The sequence below is a fragment of the Cibotium barometz genome, chromosome 40, assembly GCF_041138505.1.
Source record: "Cibotium barometz isolate CiBa-2024 chromosome 40, ASM4113850v1, whole genome shotgun sequence".
Taxonomy (NCBI): domain Eukaryota; kingdom Viridiplantae; phylum Streptophyta; class Polypodiopsida; order Cyatheales; family Cibotiaceae; genus Cibotium; species Cibotium barometz.
The window spans coordinates 18,623,065-18,647,575 of NC_141085.1; the positions used below are offsets into that span (position 1 = coordinate 18,623,065).

General features: G+C 45.5%; 1 protein-coding gene across 1 annotated transcript in view; it reads right to left on the reverse strand.

The window, feature by feature from the left end:
- Positions 1-851: 851 nt before the first annotated feature.
- LOC147615273 (uncharacterized) overlaps positions 852-24,511 on the reverse strand; it is a 37,757-nt gene continuing 14,097 nt past the window's right edge. Inside the window, exons 3-5 of the mRNA XM_086779352.1 lie at positions 4,023-5,766; positions 3,701-3,766; positions 852-3,609 (exon numbers count right to left, since the gene is read on the reverse strand). Of these exons, the coding sequence (XP_086635478.1) occupies positions 1,163-3,609; positions 3,701-3,766; positions 4,023-5,766 (4,257 nt within the window). The 3' untranslated portion in view covers positions 852-1,162. The remainder of the gene's footprint in view (positions 3,610-3,700; positions 3,767-4,022; positions 5,767-24,511) is intronic.

Sequence of the window (24,511 nt, forward strand, 5' to 3'; positions counted from 1 at the left end):
TTGAATGGCCACAAACTCCAGATCCAGAAGCTCCTCCAAGGTCTAGATGGGGAGACTTAGGCCCCAGAGACCTATACCTTGCGTGTGTAAAAACCTCATGGCCTTCGTGACAAATAGGAGGAACAGGAAAGGGGCCAAGGGACAGCCCTCGCACACCAGGCGGGATATAGGAAAACAATCCCCTCATGCTCCCTGAATGAGGACCTGGTCGTGTCTTACCGAGTAGAGGGCCAAAGCCCCTAGAATCCAGGAGGCATCCGCTGCACAGTACCCTCCAAGAAGGTCCACAAAACTCTATCATAGGCCTTCTTACAGTGGAGAAGAATTGTTGGATCCTACTGTGGAATCTGCACTGAGGCGGTCACCTCCCTTCGCAATGCTCCTATACCAAAAAAACGCCTATCTGGGTGCCGATTGGGCATAAAGTAGTGGCAACCTGTCTCAAGTGCTCGAGCTGCACACTGGTGCAGACTGACAAGTAGGCCAGGCCTCGTCTGAAGAATATCCTCCCTGTGTATGTATCCGAATCCCCCTCTTAACGGCAAAGCTCACAGGAGAAAATGGACATCTTGGGCCTCCACCTAAAAGTTCTACAGATAATCTTTGTGCCAAATTCCCAAGCTTACCTCAAGTATTAGACCACTGCAAATTACCATGGGCATTGAACCATCTAATGGTGGCACCTTCTAACTCTAAAAAATTCATCAGCGCCGTTTTCAAGTTGCTCTAACTACATCCCTAGAAGTGGTAGTGTTAGCATCTACATCTGCTTATATGTCTTTAGTGATGGCCATGCTTTGCAAGGGTGATAAACAGAATTTGCATTACAAACAAAGAATTGCATAATTAGACGAAAAGGATTAACCAACAGATGATTTTTGTTCTTACAAATATACAACGGAGTTGACAGAATGTTTAGGTCAAACTTAAAAAGTAACAGCCACTTTCTAACATCAGATTACAGGGTCCATCATGATTCCTTCTGGAAAGCAGTTCTTTAGAATTATAATAGGTGCTTGCACATACACCTTACAGAAAATAAGATGGGATCTCAACATAGATATGTACAGTTGAACCATAACAAGACACATGTGAAGAACCTTCGCAATTAAGGGGAATTGATATGATGTTGCATGCAGACACCAAACTGAAGACTCTGCATTCAATTGTTATTGTTGTATTTGAAACCAGGTCTGACACGCATCCCCTGAAATGCATCTTGATTGGCATTGTAAAAGTCAACCAGGTCTTGTGTACCATCTTCAGTCTTGACTTCCACAAAAGCACAAAGCTTACTGGGATCAAATTTGTCCCTGAAGTAAGCTACTTGTGAAACCATGTGACCATCATAACCATGCTTTTTGTGCCTGAAGACCTTCTCGAACATCTCTGTCATTGTAGATTCAGAGAGGTCCTCAGGAATTTTGTCGACATAAACAGACCTCCTCCTGTCCACCTCTTTGAATGCAGTTGCAGTAACAGCTCGATGAGCTGCTGATCTGTTACGGGAATCATAAAGCTCAATTTGCCGGGGCCTTACATACTCATCAATGTCAAGGTTCACCACCCTTTCCCTGAAAGAAGCAGTGGGATGAACCACCTCCTCTATCTCTTGTAGATCCTCTTTGTAGATGTCCTCCATCCGTGAGTGGAAATGAGGTTTCAGACGCATCCTATCAAAGGCATCCTCATTCTGATTATACAGATGTAGCACCATTCTGGTGAGATCTTCAGTAGCAAACACAACGAAGGCACAATATTTTGTTGGAACATGCCGCACTTCGGTTATCATGTGCTCACCAAACACATCCAATTCTTCTCGAGTCAGCTTCTGCAAAAGAACACGCTCAAAAATATTCCTTATCATGCCTTCCGAAGCACTCTCTGGAAGCCTGTCAGCATAGATTGTCTTCTCAGGATCTGACCTCTGCTTTCTCAACCGCGCACTTTGCCTTGAGAAATCATCACCCATGTCAGAATCCTCAAGGTGGTCATTATAACTCCCATTGGGTCTCTTTTCTGTACTCTTTCGAGAGGCGGAGGAGGTGAGACGGTAACCATAAGGTTGAGAACCATACTGAGATTTTCCATGCATTACATCACGACTACGCATGTTTAACCTCCTATCTGCATCGTCTTCTACTGAGTAGGGAACTGGCCTCCTACCAAGCTCCATCTTCATATTTAAGAAAACATCTGGTCTTCGAGAATGCAAATCAAGCATGAACTCAACCAGCTCAGGTGTAGCTAGATCGACAAATGCACAGCCTCTGGATGGAACATATCTCACATCCAAAACCAGCTGTCTTCCACTTGAACTCACCAAAGAAGGGCCTATGTAGGTTGTGATTATCTCCTCAAAAAGCTGCTTGATGGTTTGAGCAGATGCATTCCTCATTAACTCACTCAAGAAAAGAGGCCTGGGTTTGTCAAGAAAATAGTCAGCTCTAGTAGCTACATTCTCAGCATACCACAGATCATAAGAATAATCAGAATCACTCTCATTATCAAGTGCTCCATACTGTCTTCTTTCATAACCCTCCTCTTTATTTCTAGCCAAGAATGAAGTCCTTCCATGCTCTCCACTGTTGGTGCCTCTGTTTCTAGCTCCACCCCTGGAAAAAGAGCTTTGCCTTTCTGTTTTACTGTTTGCTGAAAGGCCTAGCTCAACACTTAAGCCATGAAACACAGTTTTATCTTCTGCATATAGTTTCAGTGAAGTGTTGAGATGACCATCATTTGCCAACTCAACAAATGCACAAAATTTATCTGGTATGTACCTCACATCTGCCACCAGATCAGAGCCACTTTCAAATCCAGCAGAGGACTCAAGGTTCTCTTTTAAAACATTCTCAAAAATATTTCGAATCTTGATTGGCGTGATGTGTTCTGGTAAATTGCTCACATACAATGGTCTAGAAGCGACCACCTTTGGCTCTGAGGGAAAACTGACCTCGGGTTCTTCCTTGGGAGAGAGAGTTTTGTTGGACACTTTGGCATTAACTTCATCCAAAGAAGCAGCCATTGTAACCTCATTTAACTTGGGAGAACCTGACGAACCACGACCCATTTGACCCTCAGCCTTGACTGGTGAGTTTGGAAGTTCTTTTGTAGATATTACATGGGTTGAAGGAGAGTCCTGGTTTGAAACTGATTCACTATGATGCCAAGCTGCCAGTTCTTTAGAAAAGTGCTCTGCAACACATCCAAGAAGAGCCTCTGCCTCCTTTGATGCCTCCAGCAAGCCCTTTCTTCTTATGCACTTCAGGCGCAAGCCTATAAACCGAGACCGAGACATAGGCTCAGCCTCATGTGGAGCTGCAACACCGCCCTTCCGCAAGACAACACCAATCATCACACCAGTCACATCCTGCATTCTCTCTAGGTTTTTGCCATCTTCACCCTTAATTTTCTTGACAAGAACAGGAACAGAAGGTGCCCCATCTCCTGGATGTATCTGAACTGGGCCATCATACCAGAGACATTTAATAAATACTCCCCGTGAAGAGATAGATTTTACCATGCCAGCAGCTTGGTCAACAAACCATTTGGCTTCTGCTGCATCACAAGAATCCGATGTTGCCATAGCAATCCTCACTTGTAGAGGACCTGCAAACCAAAAACGGAATACATACGTGAAACACAACACCTAAAAGATACCTGATGAAATACTGGCACTCTGTAAATGATAAGACCTAACCGTTCTGTGAATCTGTTTTTGAACCAGAGTGCAAGTTGGAAACATCATTTATGGTGGCATCAACCCCTGTCAAAAAGGAAAACGAAAACATTCTTAAAGACTGGCGGGAAGTTTCAACTACTTCTCTTGCATAACAAAAAAGCATTATCTACTTGTGAGTTTTTACACCATTTCAGTATGGTTCAAGCACCAATTCCACATAATAGAACTAATAAAATCGTTTTTCCCATTAGCCTCCGTAATACAACACAAGTATATAAGTCATCTTGAAAATTTATGAAACATAAACAGCAGATGCTTAGAGCTGCTTAATTTTACCCACCATATTCTTCTTGCAGATAAAGAGCACTCTGCTTTGACATGAGCCAGGTCCGAGTTTCCTTGTCAAATCCATCCAAAGAAAACTCTGAGCTTGTTTCCTCTTTTTCTTCTTTTTCAACTTTAGTCGATGGGGAATCACCCAAAGTCTCATCCCATTTTGAAGGAAACCCATCTTCCATTATCCTTATTCTTGCTGCTGGAGATGTCAGCAGATTAAAGCCCATATCCATCTCAATCACAGCATCTGTTTCCAAGACGGAAGCTCCATTAGCTTTTGTTTTTACTCCGTAACTGCCATCAAAACTCCCATGAGTTAGCAGAGGCTTGGCCATTTCATCCAAGCAGTGAGATTCTGTTGTTCTTACTCCCAATATGCCATCAAAACTCCCATGATTTAACAGAGGCTTGGCCATACCCTCGTCCAAGTGATAAGCTTCTATATTTGGTTCAGTAAAAGCTAGTTTTTCAACCTGTCCAGGCTCTTCTTGTGGCAGGCAGTCCTCCTGATTCACTTCTTCAACTTCTGGCTTACACTTCAACTCACAACTTGTGTCCCTCACAAGCTGATCAGACTCCGGTAGAGCAGTAACTTGTGACTCTCGCAAACGTTTCATATGGATAATGCTTTCTTTCTCATCTTCTCTGACTCTCTTTTTGTTTGGCTTCCCAGATTCATGGTCAGGACTGGCCCTGTGGAGGAGGGACGAGTAACTTTTGGAGCCAGCTAAGCTTTTCTCTGATACAAACTTTATTTTCGAATCTTCAGCAATGTTTTCTTTAGAAGATTTCTCCTTCTCCTTGTGCCAGGCCTTGTCCTGACTCCGGTGCTGTTCTTCCTTCGTCTTCGACTTCCATCCCTTCTCACTTTCATGATGAGAATGCCTTTGATGCTCTTTGACTCTATTTTTTCCTGAATCTCTCTCCTCCTTGCTCCACCGAATAACACCCTTGGATCTGTCACTGCGCCACTCTTGCCTTTGGGAATGCCTGCCATAATTCCAGCTGAATTTCTCTCTGTGCTTGGATTGTACTTGCTGATGATTAAGCATCCCAATATCCTCATCCTCATGCAGATCATCGGTGCCATTACTATACCTGGAGTGGTGCTTACCACCTGCTTCGTGTCTCATGTCAATAGAGGATAACTGTCTGTGATAGCGTTTCTTTGACCCTCTCCCTGTTTCTTCAGAGTCAAACCTAAAGTTAGTATCTCTGCTGGAAACCCGATTTGGTTCCATAGAAACACTTTTAGTCAAAACTTCTGAGCGGGCTACATGATGCTTGTTGCGAGAAGGGCTTGCCACGGGCACTACAGTACTATCTGTTGCCACCATGTCTTTTGCTCTTTCAGCAAAAGCAGCAGTGACGCTAGCACTTGCATCAGGTCCTTCATTAGTAGACACAGCTACGCTTTTTCCTACATCCTGATTACCTGTCTGGACAGTTACGTTACTGGAAGAGCTGCAACAGAAGATCCCATAGAGTGACTCAGGATCAAGCACGTCTATTTCCTCCAAAGCACTAAGGGACATGTTTGATTGACAGTTTTTGAGCACTACTTGGAAGCTAGGGAAAGAAACTAAATATAGCTTCGCGTCTAAGCTGTAACCTGCATCTTCTTCCCATGAAATCAGAGCTGCAGAAAATGGAAATGTGGCATCAGCAGACAGACTTTGCTGACCCAAATCCCGGTCTAGCACAGAGGAAGACTGCATCAGCCCTGATCCATGTGACAATGCTTCAACCTGCCACATTAAAAAATCCAGTCAGAATGCAAAATGAGATTTTTTCCATAATGTGCCACTACTTTCCAACACAAGATTTTTCCACAATACAGTGTACACATCAGGTGGTTGAAAATACCAGAGGCATGCTAAAATGTGATATGCAACAATTCCAGCTACAATTAATTACACAAACCAATCAAATAATGACACGTGCATCAAAAACTGCAAGCCGTTATACTTCTTCACTACAGGCTCCAAACGGGCCGATAGTGATTAGGCTTTCTGAGGAAAGAGGCACATAGAAAACTGACAGATAAGTCAGTTCATTTACTCTAAAATGAAATTAAAGTTTCCTGCGAAGATACAACACACTATTTGTTTCCAGGTTTGGCAAATCTACAAAAGCAAAGAAAATCATAGATGAAAGAAAAGTCTAAGACCTTTCCGAAAGTTTCATGACCAGGAGCATCTAAAGGGCATTAGGGATCATGCACAAGGGAAATCAGTACACCACAGGTCTAAGGTTGGGTAACTTCTAAGTTCTACATTCCTGGTCAGTTAGGCCCTTGCAGAACCAAATGGAGAGGCAGTTCTGGGCAGAAAAGCACCTGTTATTAGACCCTTTTAGATGATGGCCACAAAATACACGAGTACCTGGTCTCGACTACCAGAGAAAGTGAACTAATTTTTTATGTTGTTGCAGCCAAAAGTTAGATACTATGAGAATCTCCTTGCAAGGCTCCAAACCATTAACTCCATCACACAAATAACATAGACTATACGCCATCACATCGCCACTCAGTGCTGTATTCAACCTAACGCTCTCCAAACTTCTAGATAAGATCCTCAAAAGTCCTCCCACCCAATTGAATACTCTGAAAATGACGGAAGTCTTCAATCTCATGTGGCTCCCTCACAAAGGCTTCAATAAAAATATCCTTGAAGACCATCCAAGTTCTCAAAGTGTGGGTTTTTTTTTGAGGTCTTGCCATTGTGCAAAGGCACCACCTCTAAGATGCATCTCAACAACAATAATCGAGTATTCCTCTGGATACTATATAATAGCAGAATGAGATTCCTACCTTCTCAACCAAGCTCTCAAACACTCTGATTGTGTTTACTATTTCTTCCCATTGTATAACTCCAAGTGAATGAAAAAAAAAACAGCCAGAGAAATAGGTACCACCACCTACCCTTACTCACTCAAAGCAATCCTAGCTTGAAGATCCTACACTTTTTAACACAGTGCTCTCAATTCAGCCAGATCCTTAACCATCTATGATTGATACGAAGGCATTACTCCCGCACCCAATAGAGCCTAGGGGAACACGAAAAAAGAAACAACCTGAAGCTGGGTGGTTTCCTATCCCATGATCCATCCCAGGTACTTTAAAACAAGTTTGGTCACCAAAACTAGAGGCCAAGGTGTTAGCTATCTCCTTCTATGCTCAATTTGGGACACTTGAAATACCATTGCACCATGCTGGTAGTTGGTATCATGGGTGATTCCATTATTAAATACTAACAGGCTAGTGTTATTGGTGTATGCACATTTGGGGCCATTCTAGTGTTATTGGTATTGTGAGAGATTCCGTATTATATACTAAGCTAGTGTTATTGGTATATATGTGTGCGCCTATCATATGTTGTCATGTTGGGATTGATTGTGAGGAGTCCAATTGATTGTATTTAACTATTAGTATTGTTGAGTAATAGGTGATGAGCACTACGCTGAAGCCAACTAGGACATCATAAGGTTGTGCATAGTGCACATTTATCATTTGCGGTGTTCATATGGCATGATGGTTTTCAATGCTTTGGTAGGGCATCTATTCAACACATGTGTAGCACACATTATTGCCTCTATCCAGAATTTGTGAGGCAATCCTTTGCCTTTAACCATGCATCTAGCCATATCCATCAAAGACCAATTCTTTCTCTCAGTAACACCATTTTGTTGAGGAGAATATGGCATCGTGCATTGATGTTTTATGCCTTTTTCTGCCATAAATGCTTTGAAAGCAATGGACATGTATTCCCCCCCTCGATCTCTACGAAGGGTCTACACTTTGCAACCTGTTTGATTTTCAGCTTGTGCCACAAAAAGCTGAAAACATGCAAATATATCAGAATTTGCCTTCAAGGGATACACCCAAGCAAATCTGGAGTCGTCATCGATAAAGGTTATAGAGTATAGATGCTTTCCAAAAGATGGTGTCCACATAGGTCACTGTGCACATGCTGTAATTTCCGGAAAGCCCTTGTTGATCCATCTTTTGGGAATGCATTTTTGTGCATCTTACCCAATATGCACCCTTCACATACATGTTTTGGTGGCAGCTCTACATGAGACATATCCTATACCATTTTATGCCTTTGCAATAGCATCAAACTGCCATAATTTACATGCCCAAACCTGGCATGCCACAATTCTGCCTCATGCATGGTAGGTGTAAGAGTGGTTACCACATGAGCATCATGCTCTCTCCTGTCATCAAACCTGTCAAGCTGATATAACCCATGGTACAATGTGCCGGAAGTGACCAATGCATAGCCACCTTCACGGTCTTTCACTGTGCATCTGTCATCCTCAAAGTTGACTGCATATCGTCTTTTAGCAAAAGAGGAGACGGACAACAAGAAGTTCTTAATTCTTGGCACATACAATACATTTGGAAGACATAAGTCTGCACCGTCTGTTGTTGTGATGATCACCTCACCAACACCCTGAACTTGATAAGAAGAATTGTTTGCACATGTTACTCACTTGCCTTCAGGGGCAGCCATAAGCTTCTTAAACAAATCCCTCCGTGAGATAATGTGTTTAGAAGCACCATTGTCAAAGTACCATGTGTCGTGTCTTTCATTGACACTAAGAGGAGACATATGCTCCAATGATGCATCATAACTGCAAGTAATGAAAGTCCACTCATCCTGCACAAGATTTACTGATGCGAAGCACCATTGTCAAAGTACCATGTGTCGTGTCTTTCACTGACACTGAGAGACATATGCTCCAATGATGCATCATAACTGCAAGTAATGAAAGTCCACTCATCCTGCACGAGATTTACTGATGCGAAGCACCACTGTCAAAGTACCATGTGTCGTGTCTTTCATTGACACTGAGAGACATATGCTCCAATGATGCATCATAACTACAAGTAATGATAGTCCACTCATCCTGCACGAGATTTACTGATACATCATCTCTCCCTGCAGATGATGAAGAATAATCTACAGCCATGCCGCTTTCCTTTTTCTTCTCCTTTGTAAGCCTCTTTCTGCACTCATTCAAGTAATGACATGGCTTCTTGCAGTAGTGACATTTTCCCTTCTTGGGCAAGGTTGTTACGAGGCGCGCACCTAAAGGATAGAGGTGTTCGAGGCGTACAGTCCGTTCGAGGCGTATGGAAGTGGGTTCGAGGCGTGTACAGAACTTGTTTTTTTTTTGGGCCTTTTTTCGTTGTTTTCGCCGAGTCGCATGTTGTGTGCACTTTTCGCAAATTCGCCAACTCGCCGTTTATGCCTGTTTGGGAATCGAGATAGTGGCCGTTTATGCCCGTTTGGGAAAGGTGGCAGCCTGGGCCTTGGGCGTCGACGAACTGCCCGTTTGGGTACTACGCCCGGCTGGCCTCTCTCTCTCTTGTGCAGGCGGCACTGGGGGCAGGCCCCAAAGGCTGGGCTATTTGATACAGCCTGAGCCGCCACAGGCCAGCAGAAGCATCCAGTGAGCTCTCAATCTCTCTCTCAAGTCTCCCCCTCTTGAATCACACTCTCTCACTCTCTCCCCCTCAAGGCAGCCCCTCTCTCTCTCTCTCTCTCTCTCTCTCACACACACAAACACACTCTCACCCTCTCACTCTCCCTCTCTAACACACACCCTATCTCTTCCTCCCTCAAGGCTCTCTTACACACACACACACTCTCTCTCTCCCCCTCTCTCTTCCTCCCTCAAGGCCTCTCTCTCTTCCTCCCTCAAGGATATTGAGGAGATCCGCCAGTGTCCGATGCGGCACATATTATGAGATGGAGGTACCTCCATAGTGTACCTTCCAGTTCCAGTTTCATTTTCTAGGTGCCAGTAGTATCATCTTTATTTTTCATTTTCTGGGGTTTTTTATCCAGACATTGTATCAGATCCACCATGATGTAACTTTTGGTCTCATAGGTCATTATGGCCTTTTGAAGACGTTAATATAACATTTCATTTCATTTCATTCTCTCTCTCTCTCTCTCTCTCTCTCTCTCTCTCTCTCTCTCTCTCTCTCTCTCTCTCTCTCAAGGCCTCTCTCTAGAGTCTAGACACACACACACACACTCTCTCTCTCTCTCTCCCTCTCTCATACACACACATTCTCTCCCTCATAATCCATCATGCCTAAGCCGGCCGATCCCCCATGGGATCATTTCACCATAGTGCTTGGACCCTCCACCGCCTGTTCGGGAGGGAAGCGTTGGAAATGCCGGTATTGCGGCTTCAAAGGGAATAGCACCATCACCCGAGTGCTTCGTCACATGGCAAAGTTGGGAGGAGGTGGAATCTCCGGATGTCAATCCATTCCACAAGCCATTGCCGATGAGGTGATTAGGAAGAACTCTCATTTGCAAGCGGATAACACAAGGTCAAGCCCACCTCTGTGACAACAAGAGCTCGAGGAAGAGAGACTCATGCCCTCTTCGGCATCCGGAGGCGCAAGTGTCAATATTGGGGAAGGATCGGGGTCAAGCTCCCAATCAAAGCGACCACAACATCCCTCTGATGATGCCGGTGCTAGAGGGCTTGTACATCCCACTTTACAAGCCACTCAAAACACGAAGGCCTATGTAAAAGAGCGGCAACGAGTGGCAGAGATTGAGATTGCACGCACCATCATTGAGTGCAATCTCTCTTTTCATGTCCTTCAAACCCCGCAATGGAAGAGGATGGTCAAGGCCATTGCTGTCGTCGGTCCATGCGATGGATGGACGGGAGTGAGCTACGCCGACATGAGGACAAAGAAGCTCACCGAGGAGGAGAGGATTGGTAGATCACTCACTTGAGCCTATTCGTTTGGGATGGGCTAGCATCCTCTCCGATGGATGGAGTGATCGGAAGAGGAGAAGCATCATCAACATCCTTGTGTCTTGCCCTCTTGGCACGTATTTCCTACAGGCGGTGGATGCCGGGAAAGCCGGTAGAAAGACAAGTGGGAGTTTCATGTTCCAACACATCCGCCAAGCAATCGTCGAGGTAAATTATTCATTGTACATACTATAAGTCTACATGTTTATGTAACATAGTACATGTCACATAGATGATAGTACTAATTACATTAGCACTTTGGGTTGTAGGTTGGCCATGCAAATGTGGTGCAAGTCATCACCGACAATGCATCCAATTGCCGTGCAATGGGTCGCATGGTGGAGGAGGAGTTCCCAACAATTGTTTGGACTCCATGCGCATCCCATTGCATTGACTTGCTCATGGAAGATATCGGCAAGTTGGCTTGGGTCAAGGACATTTTGGCCCAAGCAACCACCATTGTGACCTTCTTCACTAAGAAGGTGAAACCCTTGGCCATCTTTCGTGTTCATTCGCGATTGGAGCTCGTGAAGCCCTCCAAAACAAGGTTTGCCTACATGTGGATTGTTTTGGAAAGACTACATGCCGTTCGTAGTGAGCTTCAACGCACGGTGGTGTCCCAAGAGTGGGAAGAATGGGATGATCATCTAAGCCCCGAGGCTTATGCGATGCAACGCAAGTGCTTGGATCCTTCTTTTTGGGATGATGCACCGGCCGTCGTACTCCATTGTAGCGAGTACTTCACATGTCGGACATGGAGGGATCCACTTTGGGCCTTCTCACACATTTCATGAGAAATGCAATTGAGGAGCTTCAAGCTTGCACGACACTTGATGCAAGAAGGTTAGTAAGTATTCCTCCCTCGTGTACTCGTGTACATAGTACTTGTAAGTTTGATTTTAAATTTTTCTATGTATAATGTGACATGCTTTAATAGGCTTGATGAGATCAAGTCCATTGTGGAGAGGAGGTGGCAATGGATGTGTAGGCCTATTCATGGTATGGCCGCATTCCTCCATCCTCTCTACAAAACAAGGGAACTCTTCTCATATCAAGAGATCCGGTCCAATGCAGTCGTCTACATGCGTCGTGTACTTGATGATGAAGCACAAATCAAGATGGACGAGGAGCTCATTGCCTACAACAACTTGACTGAGCAATCGTACACTCGTCCTACTTCTAGAAGAAGAGAGGTGATGGTGAAGCCACTCTCATGGTGGGAGACGTATGGCTATTCCACCCCATCTCTACAAGCTTTTGCCATGAGGATCCTTGCCCAAGTGACGGTCATTTGCCACTGTCTCTTCTAATTCTATTTACTCATATTATTAAAATTAAAATTGGCAAGAGACACAGGAAGATGCCATCTATGCTGAGCTCCATAGAGAGCTAGAGGAGATAGATATGCGCGTCACCCGTACTCGAGGTCGTGAGCGCCTCGCTGCTAGTGGTTCTCATTCCACCACCACGAGCAGAGGAGGCATTAGTGTAGTGAGTCGAGGCTACCAGATTATACAGGAAGGAGCTCAACCACCCATCCAAACATATCAACGACGGGGCTCTACTAGCTCTTCTACTTATGCTGCAAATGAGGATGCATCACTTGGTCAAGATGGAGCCCTTGAGGATGTAGATGGTCGGAGCCCCGAGTATGATGATGATGGCAATCTCATCTCAGGTGGGGATTTTCATTTAGAATCTAGTGAGGAGCCTTCTCCTAGTAGTGATGAGTCTAATGCCTCAAGTGAGGCTGCTAGTGGTAGATCCGATAGTTAAGACTCTAGAGTCTAAGACTCTGAGTGAATCTTTATGATGATCATTGATGATGGCATGTAATATGTATGGATCTTTTTGATGTATGCATTCTTAATCTATTGTCTTTGACTCTTTTGAGTGTTCAATCATTCTTAATTTTTGTAAAATTAAATGGTGACCGCCTCGTACCAAACGCCTCTGACGCCTCTAACAACCTTGTTCTTGGGCTTGCCTGCATCATTTTTAGCCTTTTGTGAAGTCTATCCCGAATCAGCCTTTGGTTGAAAATAGTGTTTGGCTTTTCCCTTGCCCTTGTCTTGGGCAACAAAAGCCCCATCACTACCACGCATACTGGAAGATTTAATCTTCCGATTCTGCTCCTCTTGTAGCAACAAACCAACCAAGTCTTCAAACAAGATTGGTTTACGGTTTCCCCGCATAGATAGAGTGAGCGACGTGTGGAAGTTCAAGTAGGTTTCTGGCAAAGATGAGTGTCCTGGAAACCAACTGCTTTTCGGAAATGACCTCATCAATATTGAGCAACTGCTCTCGAAGAAGATCCTGGATCTTCGTAAGATGATCAGCCATACTATCACCTTCATTCATGTCCAAGTTCTCAAGCTCTTTCTTGAGAAATGCAACCCTGGCCTCATTCTTTGCCTGATACATGGTTTCAAGTACATCCCAAGCTCACCATGAGGTCCTGCAAGACCGAATATGTGGTATAATTGATCACTTTACAGACAAAGCAATCAAAGCCATTCCTTGGGCATCGCGAGTATCCCATCTTTTCAACTCCTATGAGGGAGGAGTGGGAACTGCTACTTGTTGAGCACCATGGCCAAGTGTGTTAGGTGCTATGTCAACCGGGTGTACATCTTCACCTAACACAACCCCATAATCCTTTGGCCACAAGTAGATTTCAGACCATGAAACTCCATAGGGACTAATTACTACCATCCAATTTGTCCTCTTGGGACAAAACCCCGAATATATCGATCGTATTTCCAGCCATGTGCTGAAATCTCTTGCAAGAGAGATGCAAACACGTGCAACCAAATATGTTGTAAAAAGCATCTGCAGGCAAAATCCCAAACACACCGGAGTGCAATGCCAGCAACCACAAAGTCCTATGCAAATGTTTTGCTTGAATACAAGGCTGCAAATAAGCAATGCTGAAAATCCCCAAATTTCCGACCACCAATGGGCTGATTTATGTGTCAATTGCACAAAGCCCCAATAATCTATGTACCAATGAGCTTTAATTGTGCAATTAAGCACTGATTTTAAAAAAGGCCCAAAATTCTGTGTGTCCTGCAACTGCAATTGTGCAATTAAACACAAATTTCCTCAAAATCCCCAATTTTTCTTTGAATCTTGCATCCTAATGTTGCCCTGCATTACTGCCTGCACTTGATTTTTGTAATGATGCAATAATTCACAAAAGCCCCATAGAGCCAATGAAAAATCAGTTACCTGGTGAAACCCTAATTTTTGCAGAGATGTCTCTTGAAGACTATAGCCCACAGTGCTCCGCCAATAGACTCCTTCTGAATATTGTAGTCAGCTAGAGTGCGGCCGTCTTCAAGCTGCTTTTACCGGCAAATAGAAGCTCCTAGCCCACGGTGCTGGAGACTGTGCAAAAGGCTCCTGCTGCTAGTGCTAGCTGTGGAAACCAGGCGAGCTGCTACTGTTACGACCCAGTGTTTTTCCCTCTGGACAACAAGCAGGTGGGCACAGGCACGAGATGGTCAGTGTCAACAGGCATCAGTTTGGATATGAAAAGGGAACCCATGTATGTGGCCAGCCCAAGTGCAAAAGGGGACAAAAAGGATTTTTAAAGGTTATAAGGTTTTTAAACCTTTGATGATAAAAATAATAATATTATATTTAAAGCATGCGTTTTTGCTATCTGCTTTTGTTTTTTGGGAGAAAGCGAATCGCATCTTTATAAAGGTGAAGGGTGGCGCATGGCGTATGGAATCCCCTTGAGCGATCGCGCTGGCACGTGGTAAATACAAGCGCATCACCTTGGGGCAGGTCGCCGTGTGGAGTCGTGGTGTACGCGTACGTGTGGTACAAGCGGGCGCTGCTGCGCGTATGGGCTACAGCCGGGCAGGCGATGCTGCGCACATGGGCTACAGCCAGGCGTGCTAGCCTTGTTTACGAGATTTGGATACAGAGGATCAAGTTAAGATGCACAGGATGATGTTCTTGGAAGAGATGTGTTGTTGCTCTTCGACTTGGACTTATGTGTATTCACGAATTGCTTGACACGTCCTCTATCTTTCTCTCTCTAGGTTTTGGCAACCGTGATTTGATGGTATATCTGTCATGGAAACAGGACATTGGTTTTTCGAGAGGAAACAAGCGTATGGTTTATGGGATACAAGTCTTTGGTTTATCGGATACAGGTCTTTGGTTTCATGTGGAAAGCATGTCATTGGATTCATGTGAACAGGTTATAGTTTTCTCGAGGTTGCAAGCTGTGACTATAGGGAAGGACATGTGGTTTGGTACAGCCCTACTGTTGTTTGGGAAAGGGTTTGTGGGATCCATGGTAGCGATGGAGAAGACCTTTTCAAGCAAGGAGGTGTTGTACTCCACGGAATGCTGTGCTGTAATAACGAGAGTTCTTATTTGGAAGTCCTGGGTGAAAGCTTCGAGGGATCCTATTGGTAGAGGATTCTGCTGTTAGAAGTCATCTCCTGTCTTTATCAGACACCACGGCCTCTGTTGTGGGTGTGCCCGCCCTTTGTAGGTGTTTTCTCATTTTTCCTCACTCCCCGTATTTTTTCCCCATTTTTCCCTATTTTTTCCATGGTGTGGGTGGCTGCCCTATGCTGGCAGGATGACCCAGAAGCTGGCCGACTACACTCGTGTGCATATGGAGCTGGCCGACTATTCTGTTGAGGTCGTGGAGTTTTTTTTGGCTGGCCAACTCGAGGAGACCCAATCGTGAGGCTAGCGGCCTGTTTTTCCACTGGCCGACTGGATATATGGGGCCATATAAAATGGCCCCATTGCCCCCACATCATTGTATCTTGTTTTCGTATTCGGGATCTTGTGTATAGAGAAGAGTTACACGCCTATCTCTCTCCTTCTCTTGTGCTGTCTATTTTCTGCACTCTACTTGCTCTTGTGGTCTCAGATTTGGTTATCATCTCCGCTGCGTATTTTGACATGGTATCAGAGCCCTAGGCTCTTGAAAGATCTTGGGAGTTTTCTGAGCAAGAAGGGGATTGTTGCGTTGCTGATTGGTGGACTGCTAGGGACTGTTCGGGAAGAGAAGAAGCAAGAGGAAGGCAAGCTAAGTTGCTGGACAGCCACTTGCAGGTTTAAAGTTTTTTTTCCCACCCACCCACCCTTTTCAGTTACATCCCCGCGATGGCAAATTTGTTAGAGATGGCTAAGAAGCATGTGAAGATCCCAACTCTCCCCACGTTCCTAGTGAACCGTCAATTGGACGGGATTAGTTACGATATCTGGAAGGTTATGATGGAGTCTGTGCTCGAGTCATATGACCTTGCTGATTTCATCGTTATCGGGGCTCCACGGCCGGAAGCAGAGGAAGGGGAGTTACTATCAACGAGGAAGGACCGCGAGGCACAGGCACAGATGTGGGATCGTGTCAACGCCAGGGTCCGGTCATTTATCTTCCTCAACTGCACACCGCAAGTAATCAATCACGTAAAGTATATGACGCTGGCCAGAGGCATATGGCAGCACTTGGCTTCTCTTTATAACAGGGTATCGCCCATGAAGAGGATTTCCTTGGAAGTACAGATGCGGGTTATGAACCCTGCAAAGTCGTCGACGATGCGGGAGCACATTAACAAGCTGCAGGCCCTTCAGCAGGAAGTCCTCCAGGCTGGGAAGGAGATATCATCAAAGATATGGCCATTACTTTGCTGTCCCACTTGCCTGCTTAGTATTCCGCTTTCTACTCCTCTTCGATTACTAGTGGCAGGCTCAGCACCATTACCTGGGAGGAGCTTGTGCCCATGGTCTTGGACCAGGAGGAACAATTCACGAACCCTCCTCACAGCGGAGGTTCGGAGGCCTTAATTGGCCAACGGCCGAAAGGCCGGAATAACAACAAGGGCAAAGGGAAGGCTTCACCGAAGAAGTCTTCTAAGAAGAAGCCTGACACAGAACGAGAGAAACTGAAGGCCGAGCGGTCCTGCAATGATTGTGGCGAGAAAGACCACTATTGGAGGAAGTGTCCTAAGCGGACTAGGAAGAGTGCTGATTCTTCAGCCTCAGCTGCAAAGACTCCTGCATTTGTGCACTTAGAGATGATGGACTCCGTACTTCATCGTCTTCGAGCGAGGAAGCAATTGGCTTCACCGCAAAGGATACCCGAGAATGGATTCTTGACAGAGGTGCTTCCAGGCACATGACTCGTCCCGTGACTTCTTTTTGGATCTAAAACGGCAGTCAAGTCGCATTTTCATTGGCGACAACTCCACCATTCCGATACACAGTGAGGGCCAGATGGAGATTATTCTCGACGGCGAGGGGGGCAAGCATGCCTCCCGTGTTCTTTACGTCCCTGCTCTTGGTTTTCATCTTCTGTCAGTGCATGAAGTATGCAAGACTGGCTTTCGGGTGGAATTTGAGGAGCATTCAGTTGCTCTACGGGACCGTGAGACTGGCCAGGTTGTTTGGGAAGGCGGTGTGGAGAATGGTATCTACAAGCTCTCTGCACTCTCCTCATTGACAAGTTCTCAGGTCGGAGATCTGTGGCACTTTCGTTTTGGCCACTTAAATGTGGATGCATTGCGGTGAGCTTTCCGGGACCAGATGGTGGTTGGCTTGCCAGATGTTGGCAGCAGGCAAGGACGTCGTAGTTCTTGCTGCATACGTGGTAAGCAGCACAGGGAATCCTTTCCGAAGCAGGCTTCTAGGCGGGCTTCAAAACCATTGGAGTTGATTCACACTAACTTGTGTGCACATCAGCAAACACTATCATTGGGAGGATCTCTCTATTTCATGCTGCTTGTTGATGACTGTACCAGATTCACGTGGGTCAACTTTCTTTCACAGAAAGACCAAGCTTTTGCACGGTTCAAGGATTGGCATGTGATGGTGGAAAAAGAGTCTGGATTGCGGTAAAGACTCTCAGGGCTGACAAAGGGGGTGAATTCTCCTCGAATGTTTTTCTCAGATGTTGTGCAGATCATGGCATCAAGAGGGAACTGGCCAATACAGGATCGCCTTCAGAGAATGGAGTTGTAGAACGCAAAAACAGGACTGTGGTGGAGATGGCGAGGACCATGCTGGAGCATCGTGATCTTCCTCATCCACTTTGGGGAGAGGCTGTGGCAACGGCTGTCCATACCCTCAACCGGTCTCCAACGACTTCAGTACCTAATATGACTCTGTTTGAGGCATACTTTGGCAAGAAACATGATGTCTCCCACTTCCTTTTTTTTGGAGTGATGCGTATGTACATATTCCGAAGAAGCAGAGGGGGAAGCTTGACTCCAAATCCCGCAAGCTTATATTTGTGGGGTATAATTCTCTTTCCAAGGGATACAGATTGTATGATCCAGAGAGGAATGAGATTGTTGTCAGCCGGGATGTAGTCTTTGATGAGCATGTTCCAATATCCACTGTCGAGAAGCCGCCACTTCTTGGAGATCCAGAAGAGTCTGATGATGATTCCCAGACTATTGTTCCAGTTGATCAACCTCAGTCAGTACAGGAGGTTGAGCCCGTAGCTAGAGTAGAGCCCCCGCAACGGCAGGAGGCTCCACAATCTGTTCGAGTACCCAGGTGGTTGATGGACACCCTTCAGGAGTCAGGTGTCACGGAGCTACCCTCCGAGTGGACCACAGAGGACGGCCCTCGAAGATCGCACAGAGTCCGCGACAAAAGCAATACATCGGACCTTCTTCAAGTAAACTATGCTTTGATGTCTCATATTATGCAGGACAAGGCCCACTTCCGTTAAGGAAGCCCTTTCACAGGATACTTGGAGGAAAGCCATGCAGGTGGAACTTGATGCCATCGAGAAGAACAACACATGGGAGTTGGTACCGAGGCTGTCGAAACGGTCCGTCATTGGTGTCAAATGGGTCTTTAAGACCAAATATGCGTCAGATGGGTCGGTGGACAAACACAAAGCTAGACTTGTGGCTAAAGGTTATGCTCAGCGGCCAGGCATTTACTACGAGGATACCTTTGCACCGACAGCACGGATGACCACGATTCAGACCGTTCTTGCCCTTGCTTCTTCTCACAGGTGGCCAGTGTATCAAATATTTGTAAAATCTCTGTTCCTTAATGGTGACCTGCAGGAGGAGGTGTATGTTGAGCAGCCTCTAGGCTTTGTTGTTCCAGGATCAGAAGGGATGGTTTACAGGTTACGTAAGGCCTTGTATGGTCTTAAGCAGGTTCCCAGGGCTTGGAATAAGGAGATCGATTTCTTCTTTGTTCGGACTGGTTTTCAGAGATCGGTTGCAAATCCCAACCTGTATCTCTTTCGGGAACACGACATGGTTACGATTATCATCCTTTATGTGGATGATCTCATTCTCACCGGCGGTCATGTGGAGCACATTGGCGTGACGAAGGCTGCCTTGTCAAAGGAGTTTGAGATGACCGACCTAGGCTTACTCCACTTCTTTTTGGGATTGGAGATCCGGCAGACCCAGAGGGGGTTTCTTGTCTCTCAACAGCGGTATGTTCATGAGTTGCTTGAGGCCTTTGGGATGGAGAACTGCAAGCCTATTACTTCGCCGATGGACCCAAATACAAAGTTAACTGTTAATGATCCTTGTGAGCCAGTTGATGCCTCGCAGTATCGGAAGTTAGTTGGTTCATTGATCTGGTTTGCTGAACACCAAATTGGACTTGAGCTTCTCCGTGGGGCTGTTGAGCTCTTTTATGCAGACGCCAAAAAGGCTCATTGGGACGCACGATTGCGGATCTTGCGATATCTGCAGAGTACGAAGGATCTAGGACTCTTTTATTGGAGTCAGACTCCAAGGTTGGAGTGACTCAGATTAGGGAGGCAGCCAACTATTACCCTATCTTCGACAGAGGCAGAGTACCGGGCTGCTTATGGTGCTGCTTGCGAGGTTGTGTGGCTGCGGAGGCTGCTAGGCGAGATTGGGTTTCCACAGAAGGAGCCCACAATCATCCAGTGTGATAACCAAAGTTGTATAGCTATTGCTCGGAACCCGGTCTTCCATGCCCGGACCAAGCACATAGAGATACAGTATCACTTTGTACGTTAGAAGATCTTAGCTGGTGACATCTTGCTACTTTATTGTTCGACGGAGGACAATGCGGCAGACCTCTTCACGAAGTCTCTACCTCAGGCTACGCTCAGGCGGCACTCCAGCTCCCTAGGGATGATTTCACAACCAAGAGCTGAGAGGGGGTGTTAGAAGTCATCTCCTCTCTTTATCAGACACCAGGGCCTCTGTTGTGGGTGTGCCCGCCCTTTGTAGGTGTTTTCTCATTTTTCCTCACTCCCCGTATTTTTTTCCCATTTTTCCCTATTTTTTCCATGGTGTGGGTGGTTGCCCTACGCTGGCAGGATGACCCAGAAGCTGGCCGACTGCACTCATGTGCATATGGAGCTGGCCGACTATTCTGTTGAGGTCGTGGAGTTTTTTTTGGCTGGCCAACTGGAGGCGACCCAGTCGTGAGGCTGGCGGCCTGTTTTTCCACTGGCCGACTGGATATATGGGGCCATATAAAACGGCCCCATTGCCCCCACATCATTGTATCTTGTTTTCGTATTCGGGATCTTGTGTATAGAGAAGAGTTACACACCTATCTCTCTCCTTCTCTTGTGCTGTCTATTTTCTGCACTCTACTTGCTCTTGTGGTCTCAGATTTGGTTATCATCTTTGTTGCGTATTTTGACATCTGCAAGTTGTACTTTGTACTCAAATTTGATCAAGTAAAGAAATACCTGAAGGGAGAGAGTTAGGGTTTCATGTGGGAGACATAAGGGAGAGAGAGAGAGAGAGAGAGAGAGAGAGAGAGAGAGAGAGAGAGAGGTGGGGATAAGTCAACTCACAGTATGAGTGTGTGACTCCCCTATCACACATGTATATTTGCTCTAGTACACATAGTGCACTTAGTACATTAAAAGTATTAAGTGTACTATGTATTATAAAACTTATGGGCTTGTACACACTATAAGGGTGAGCATAGTGCCTTTACCCCAACAACCTCCCACTTAGAGGCAAAGTGCCCTTAAATGAAGGAAAAGAAAAAATCAGCATGTACATGATAATATACAAGGCCATATCAAGGCTGAAACTGGCCTCATCCAATGCCCATCAAGTGTCTACAATGAGCAAACCGCTCTGGAGGCAAACTCTTTGTCAACAGATCAACCGGGTTGTCATCCGTATGAATCTTGACAAGTTGAATCAGCTTGTTCTCTATCAATTCTCTGATGAAGTGATACTTCACATCCACATGCTTCGTCTTTGCACGAAAGACAGGATTCTTTGCCAACTCGATTCACTCTGACTGTCACAATGCAACAATGGAATATCCCCTGTATAACCCAAATCAACCACTAACCGAGATAGCCATAATGCCTCCTTGCAAGCCTTTGTGGCTGCAATATACGCGGCCTCTGTAGTAGATAAGGCAGTGCACTTCTGCATCCTGGATATCCAGGACACAGCACCTCCTGTGAATGTAAACACATAACCGGTAGTAGACTTCCGGTTATCTGGATGACCGGCATAATCCGAATCCGTGTAACCATGCACTAATGCATCCTGTTTGCCAAAGCAGATGCAGATATCCTGTGTGCCCTTCATCTCATGACACCTTTCACTGCTTCCCAATGCTTCTTGCCAGGGATGGCCATGTATCTGGTAACCACTCCCACTGCAAATGCAATGTCCGGCCTGGTAGCAACCACGGCATACATGAGACTGCCACAAGCTGAAGCATACGGAATCTTGGCCATATTCGCCCTGTCACTATCCGACTTGTCACTATCCGACTGTGGGCTGTCCATAGCACTGAGTTTCACATATGGAGGCAAAGGAGTACTAGTCTTCTTCCCCCCATCCATATTGAACCTCTGCAAAACTTTGCCAATGTATTCCTTCTGAGACAAATACAACACATGCTGATTTCTGTCCCGAAGTATCCGCATACCCAAAATGTGATTTGCATCACCCAAATCCTTCATATAAAAGGTCTGATGCAGCCTCTTCTTCAAGGCATCCATCTCTTTACGAGATTTCCCGGCAATCAACATATCATCAACATACAAGATGAGGATCAATAGACTGCCATCCAAAGCTTTCTTGGTGTATAAGCAGTGATCTATGTCACTCCTCCTGAAATCCTGGGATTTCATGAATGTATCAAATTTATGATACCATTCCCTTGGTGCCTGTTTGAGCCCATAAAGACTCTTTTTCAGCTTGCATACAAGCTTCTCCTTTCCATTCACTGCATAACCCTCTGGCTGTTGCATATATATCTCCTCATGGAGATCACCGTGAAGAAAAGCAGTCTTCACATCCATCTGAATCAAATCCAGATCATCATGAGCAACCAAAGCTAATACAGCTCTGAGTGTGGTCATTTTGACCACTGGAGAGAAGATCTCATCAAAGTCCACACCATATTCCTGCTTGAAGCCCTTAGCCACTAACCTGGCTTTGTATCTTGGCTTTGCATCAGGTGCAACTTTGAGCCTGTAAACCCACTTGCATGGCAAAACCTTCTTGCCTGTAGGCAAATGCACCAACTTCCATGTTCCATTTTTGTGCAGAGAATCCATCTCTGACTTCATAGCACGCTCCCAAAGAGCCTTGTCTGCCCTCTGTAAAGCCTCCTTATAACAAGAGGGCTCCCCAGAGTCAGTGAGCATCAAGTAGTCAACCCCTGGAACAAACCTGTCAGGGGGTCTGGAGTGTCTTGTGGACCTCCATACCCAATGACCATCATTTGCAGGTTGCTGTCCAGCCTGCATATCACCTATTGGTGGCTCCTGTTCCATGCCATAAGGTTGAAAGATCATGCCCGGTATCTCCTCTAACTGTGGGATATCCATAGGGATATCTTCTGTTGGTTGTTGTCCATGATGTCCATCATCGTCAAAGGTGACTCTGCCAGGCTCCTGTTGCCTTGCAGGCTCCTTATACATGCATGTTTCATCAAAAATGACATCTTTGCTGCGTATAATCTTTCTATTCACTGGATCCCAAAGTCTCTACCCCATTTCACCTCTATCACCATATCCTAGGAATATGCATTTGTGAGACTTAGGATCAAGTTTGGTGCGTATTTCCCTGCGTATGTGCACGTACGCAACACAACCAAACACTCTCAAGTGCTTGTAGGATGGAGGCTTCCCTGTCCATACTTCCTCTGGCACTTTCCCACCAAGCCTCGTGTTAGGTGACCTGTTTATAAGATGAACGGCTGTCATAACAGCTTCAGCCCAAAAACCATGAGGTAACACAGCATGTGACAACATAGAACGGACCTTCTCCTGAATGGTCCTGTTCGTCCTCTCTGCTGTCCCGTTTTGTGGAGGATCATAAGGAGTAGAGAGCTCCCTCTTGATGCCTTTAGCATCACAAAAGTCCTGAAACTGTTTGGACATATACTCTCCACCATTGTCGAAACGCAAAGCCTTCAGTGTTTTGCCAGTTTGATTTTCAACATGAGCAACAAACTTCTCAAACACTGAGAATGTATCACTCTTCAAACGAAGAGGATAAACCCACACCTTGCGTGTGGCATCATCAATAAAAGACAAAATATTTTGCCCCTCCCAAAGAAAGCTGAGGCATCTCACATACATCTTTATGCACAAGCTCTAACTGAGCATCTTTTTGTCCAAGAGCTTTCTTGTGGGGGCACTGGAGTTGCCTGCCATATATACAATGCTCACAAAACTGAAAACTTGAAAACTTTAGAGAAGGCAAGTAACCAAAACGAGACAATTGCTCCATTCCTTTGACACTCATGTGTCCCAACCAGCTATGCCACACACAGAGATTTCCGGCAGCTCGGTTGCATTTACATTAGCATGGTGACAAACATTAGCATGCATCAAGTAAAGAGTGTCCACCTTAGAGCCTCTGGCAACAACCAGTGAGCCCTTACTAATCTTCCACTTTCCACCACCAAATGTGGTAACATAATCAGCATCATCAAGCTGTCCAGTAGAAAGCAGGTTCTTCTTGATCTCAGGCACATGCCTGACATCATGGAGCATAAGCTGTGAGCCATCTGAAAACACAAGCCTCACATCACCTCTGCCAAGAATCTGGCATGCATGGTTGTCACCCAAATAAACTACTCCTTCATTGCCAGCAGTATACCTGACAAACAAGTCTCTGCAACCTGTGACATGAAAGGAGGCACCTGAATCAATGATCCATGAGTGCATATCATAACCATCTCCTCCATGGAGTGAATGGGCATCAAGTGAAGACATGAATAGGACTTCATCCTCACTGTCACCCGCATGTGACACATTGACTTCTTCAATCTTGACTCCACTTTTGCCCTTTGGCTTTGCATCTTTGGCTTCATCTTTGTCTTTGTCTTTTCCTTTGCCCTTTTCCTTTTGATCATTCTTCCATTTATAGCATTGCTTTTTGAAATGTCCCTTCTTGCCACAATAATGGCATTCCAAGTCCTTTTTGGAGCGGGACTTGCTCCTTCCCCGTTCTTGGCTTTTACCCCTTTGCTGGGATCTCCCACGTGCATTCATTGCATTGGACTTTCCAACAGAGTTGTTCTTCCTGTTCATCTCCTCTTGAAGGAGAGCACCCTCCACATCTGCATATGACAGCATAGCATTTGAATTGCTAGTGGCTATCCTGAATGTGTCCCAACTCTCTGGCAAAGTGTATAAGAGAAAGGTGGCTTTGAACTTATCGTCCATTGCCAACTTTTGATTGATGACCTGGCTGACAACACCATTAA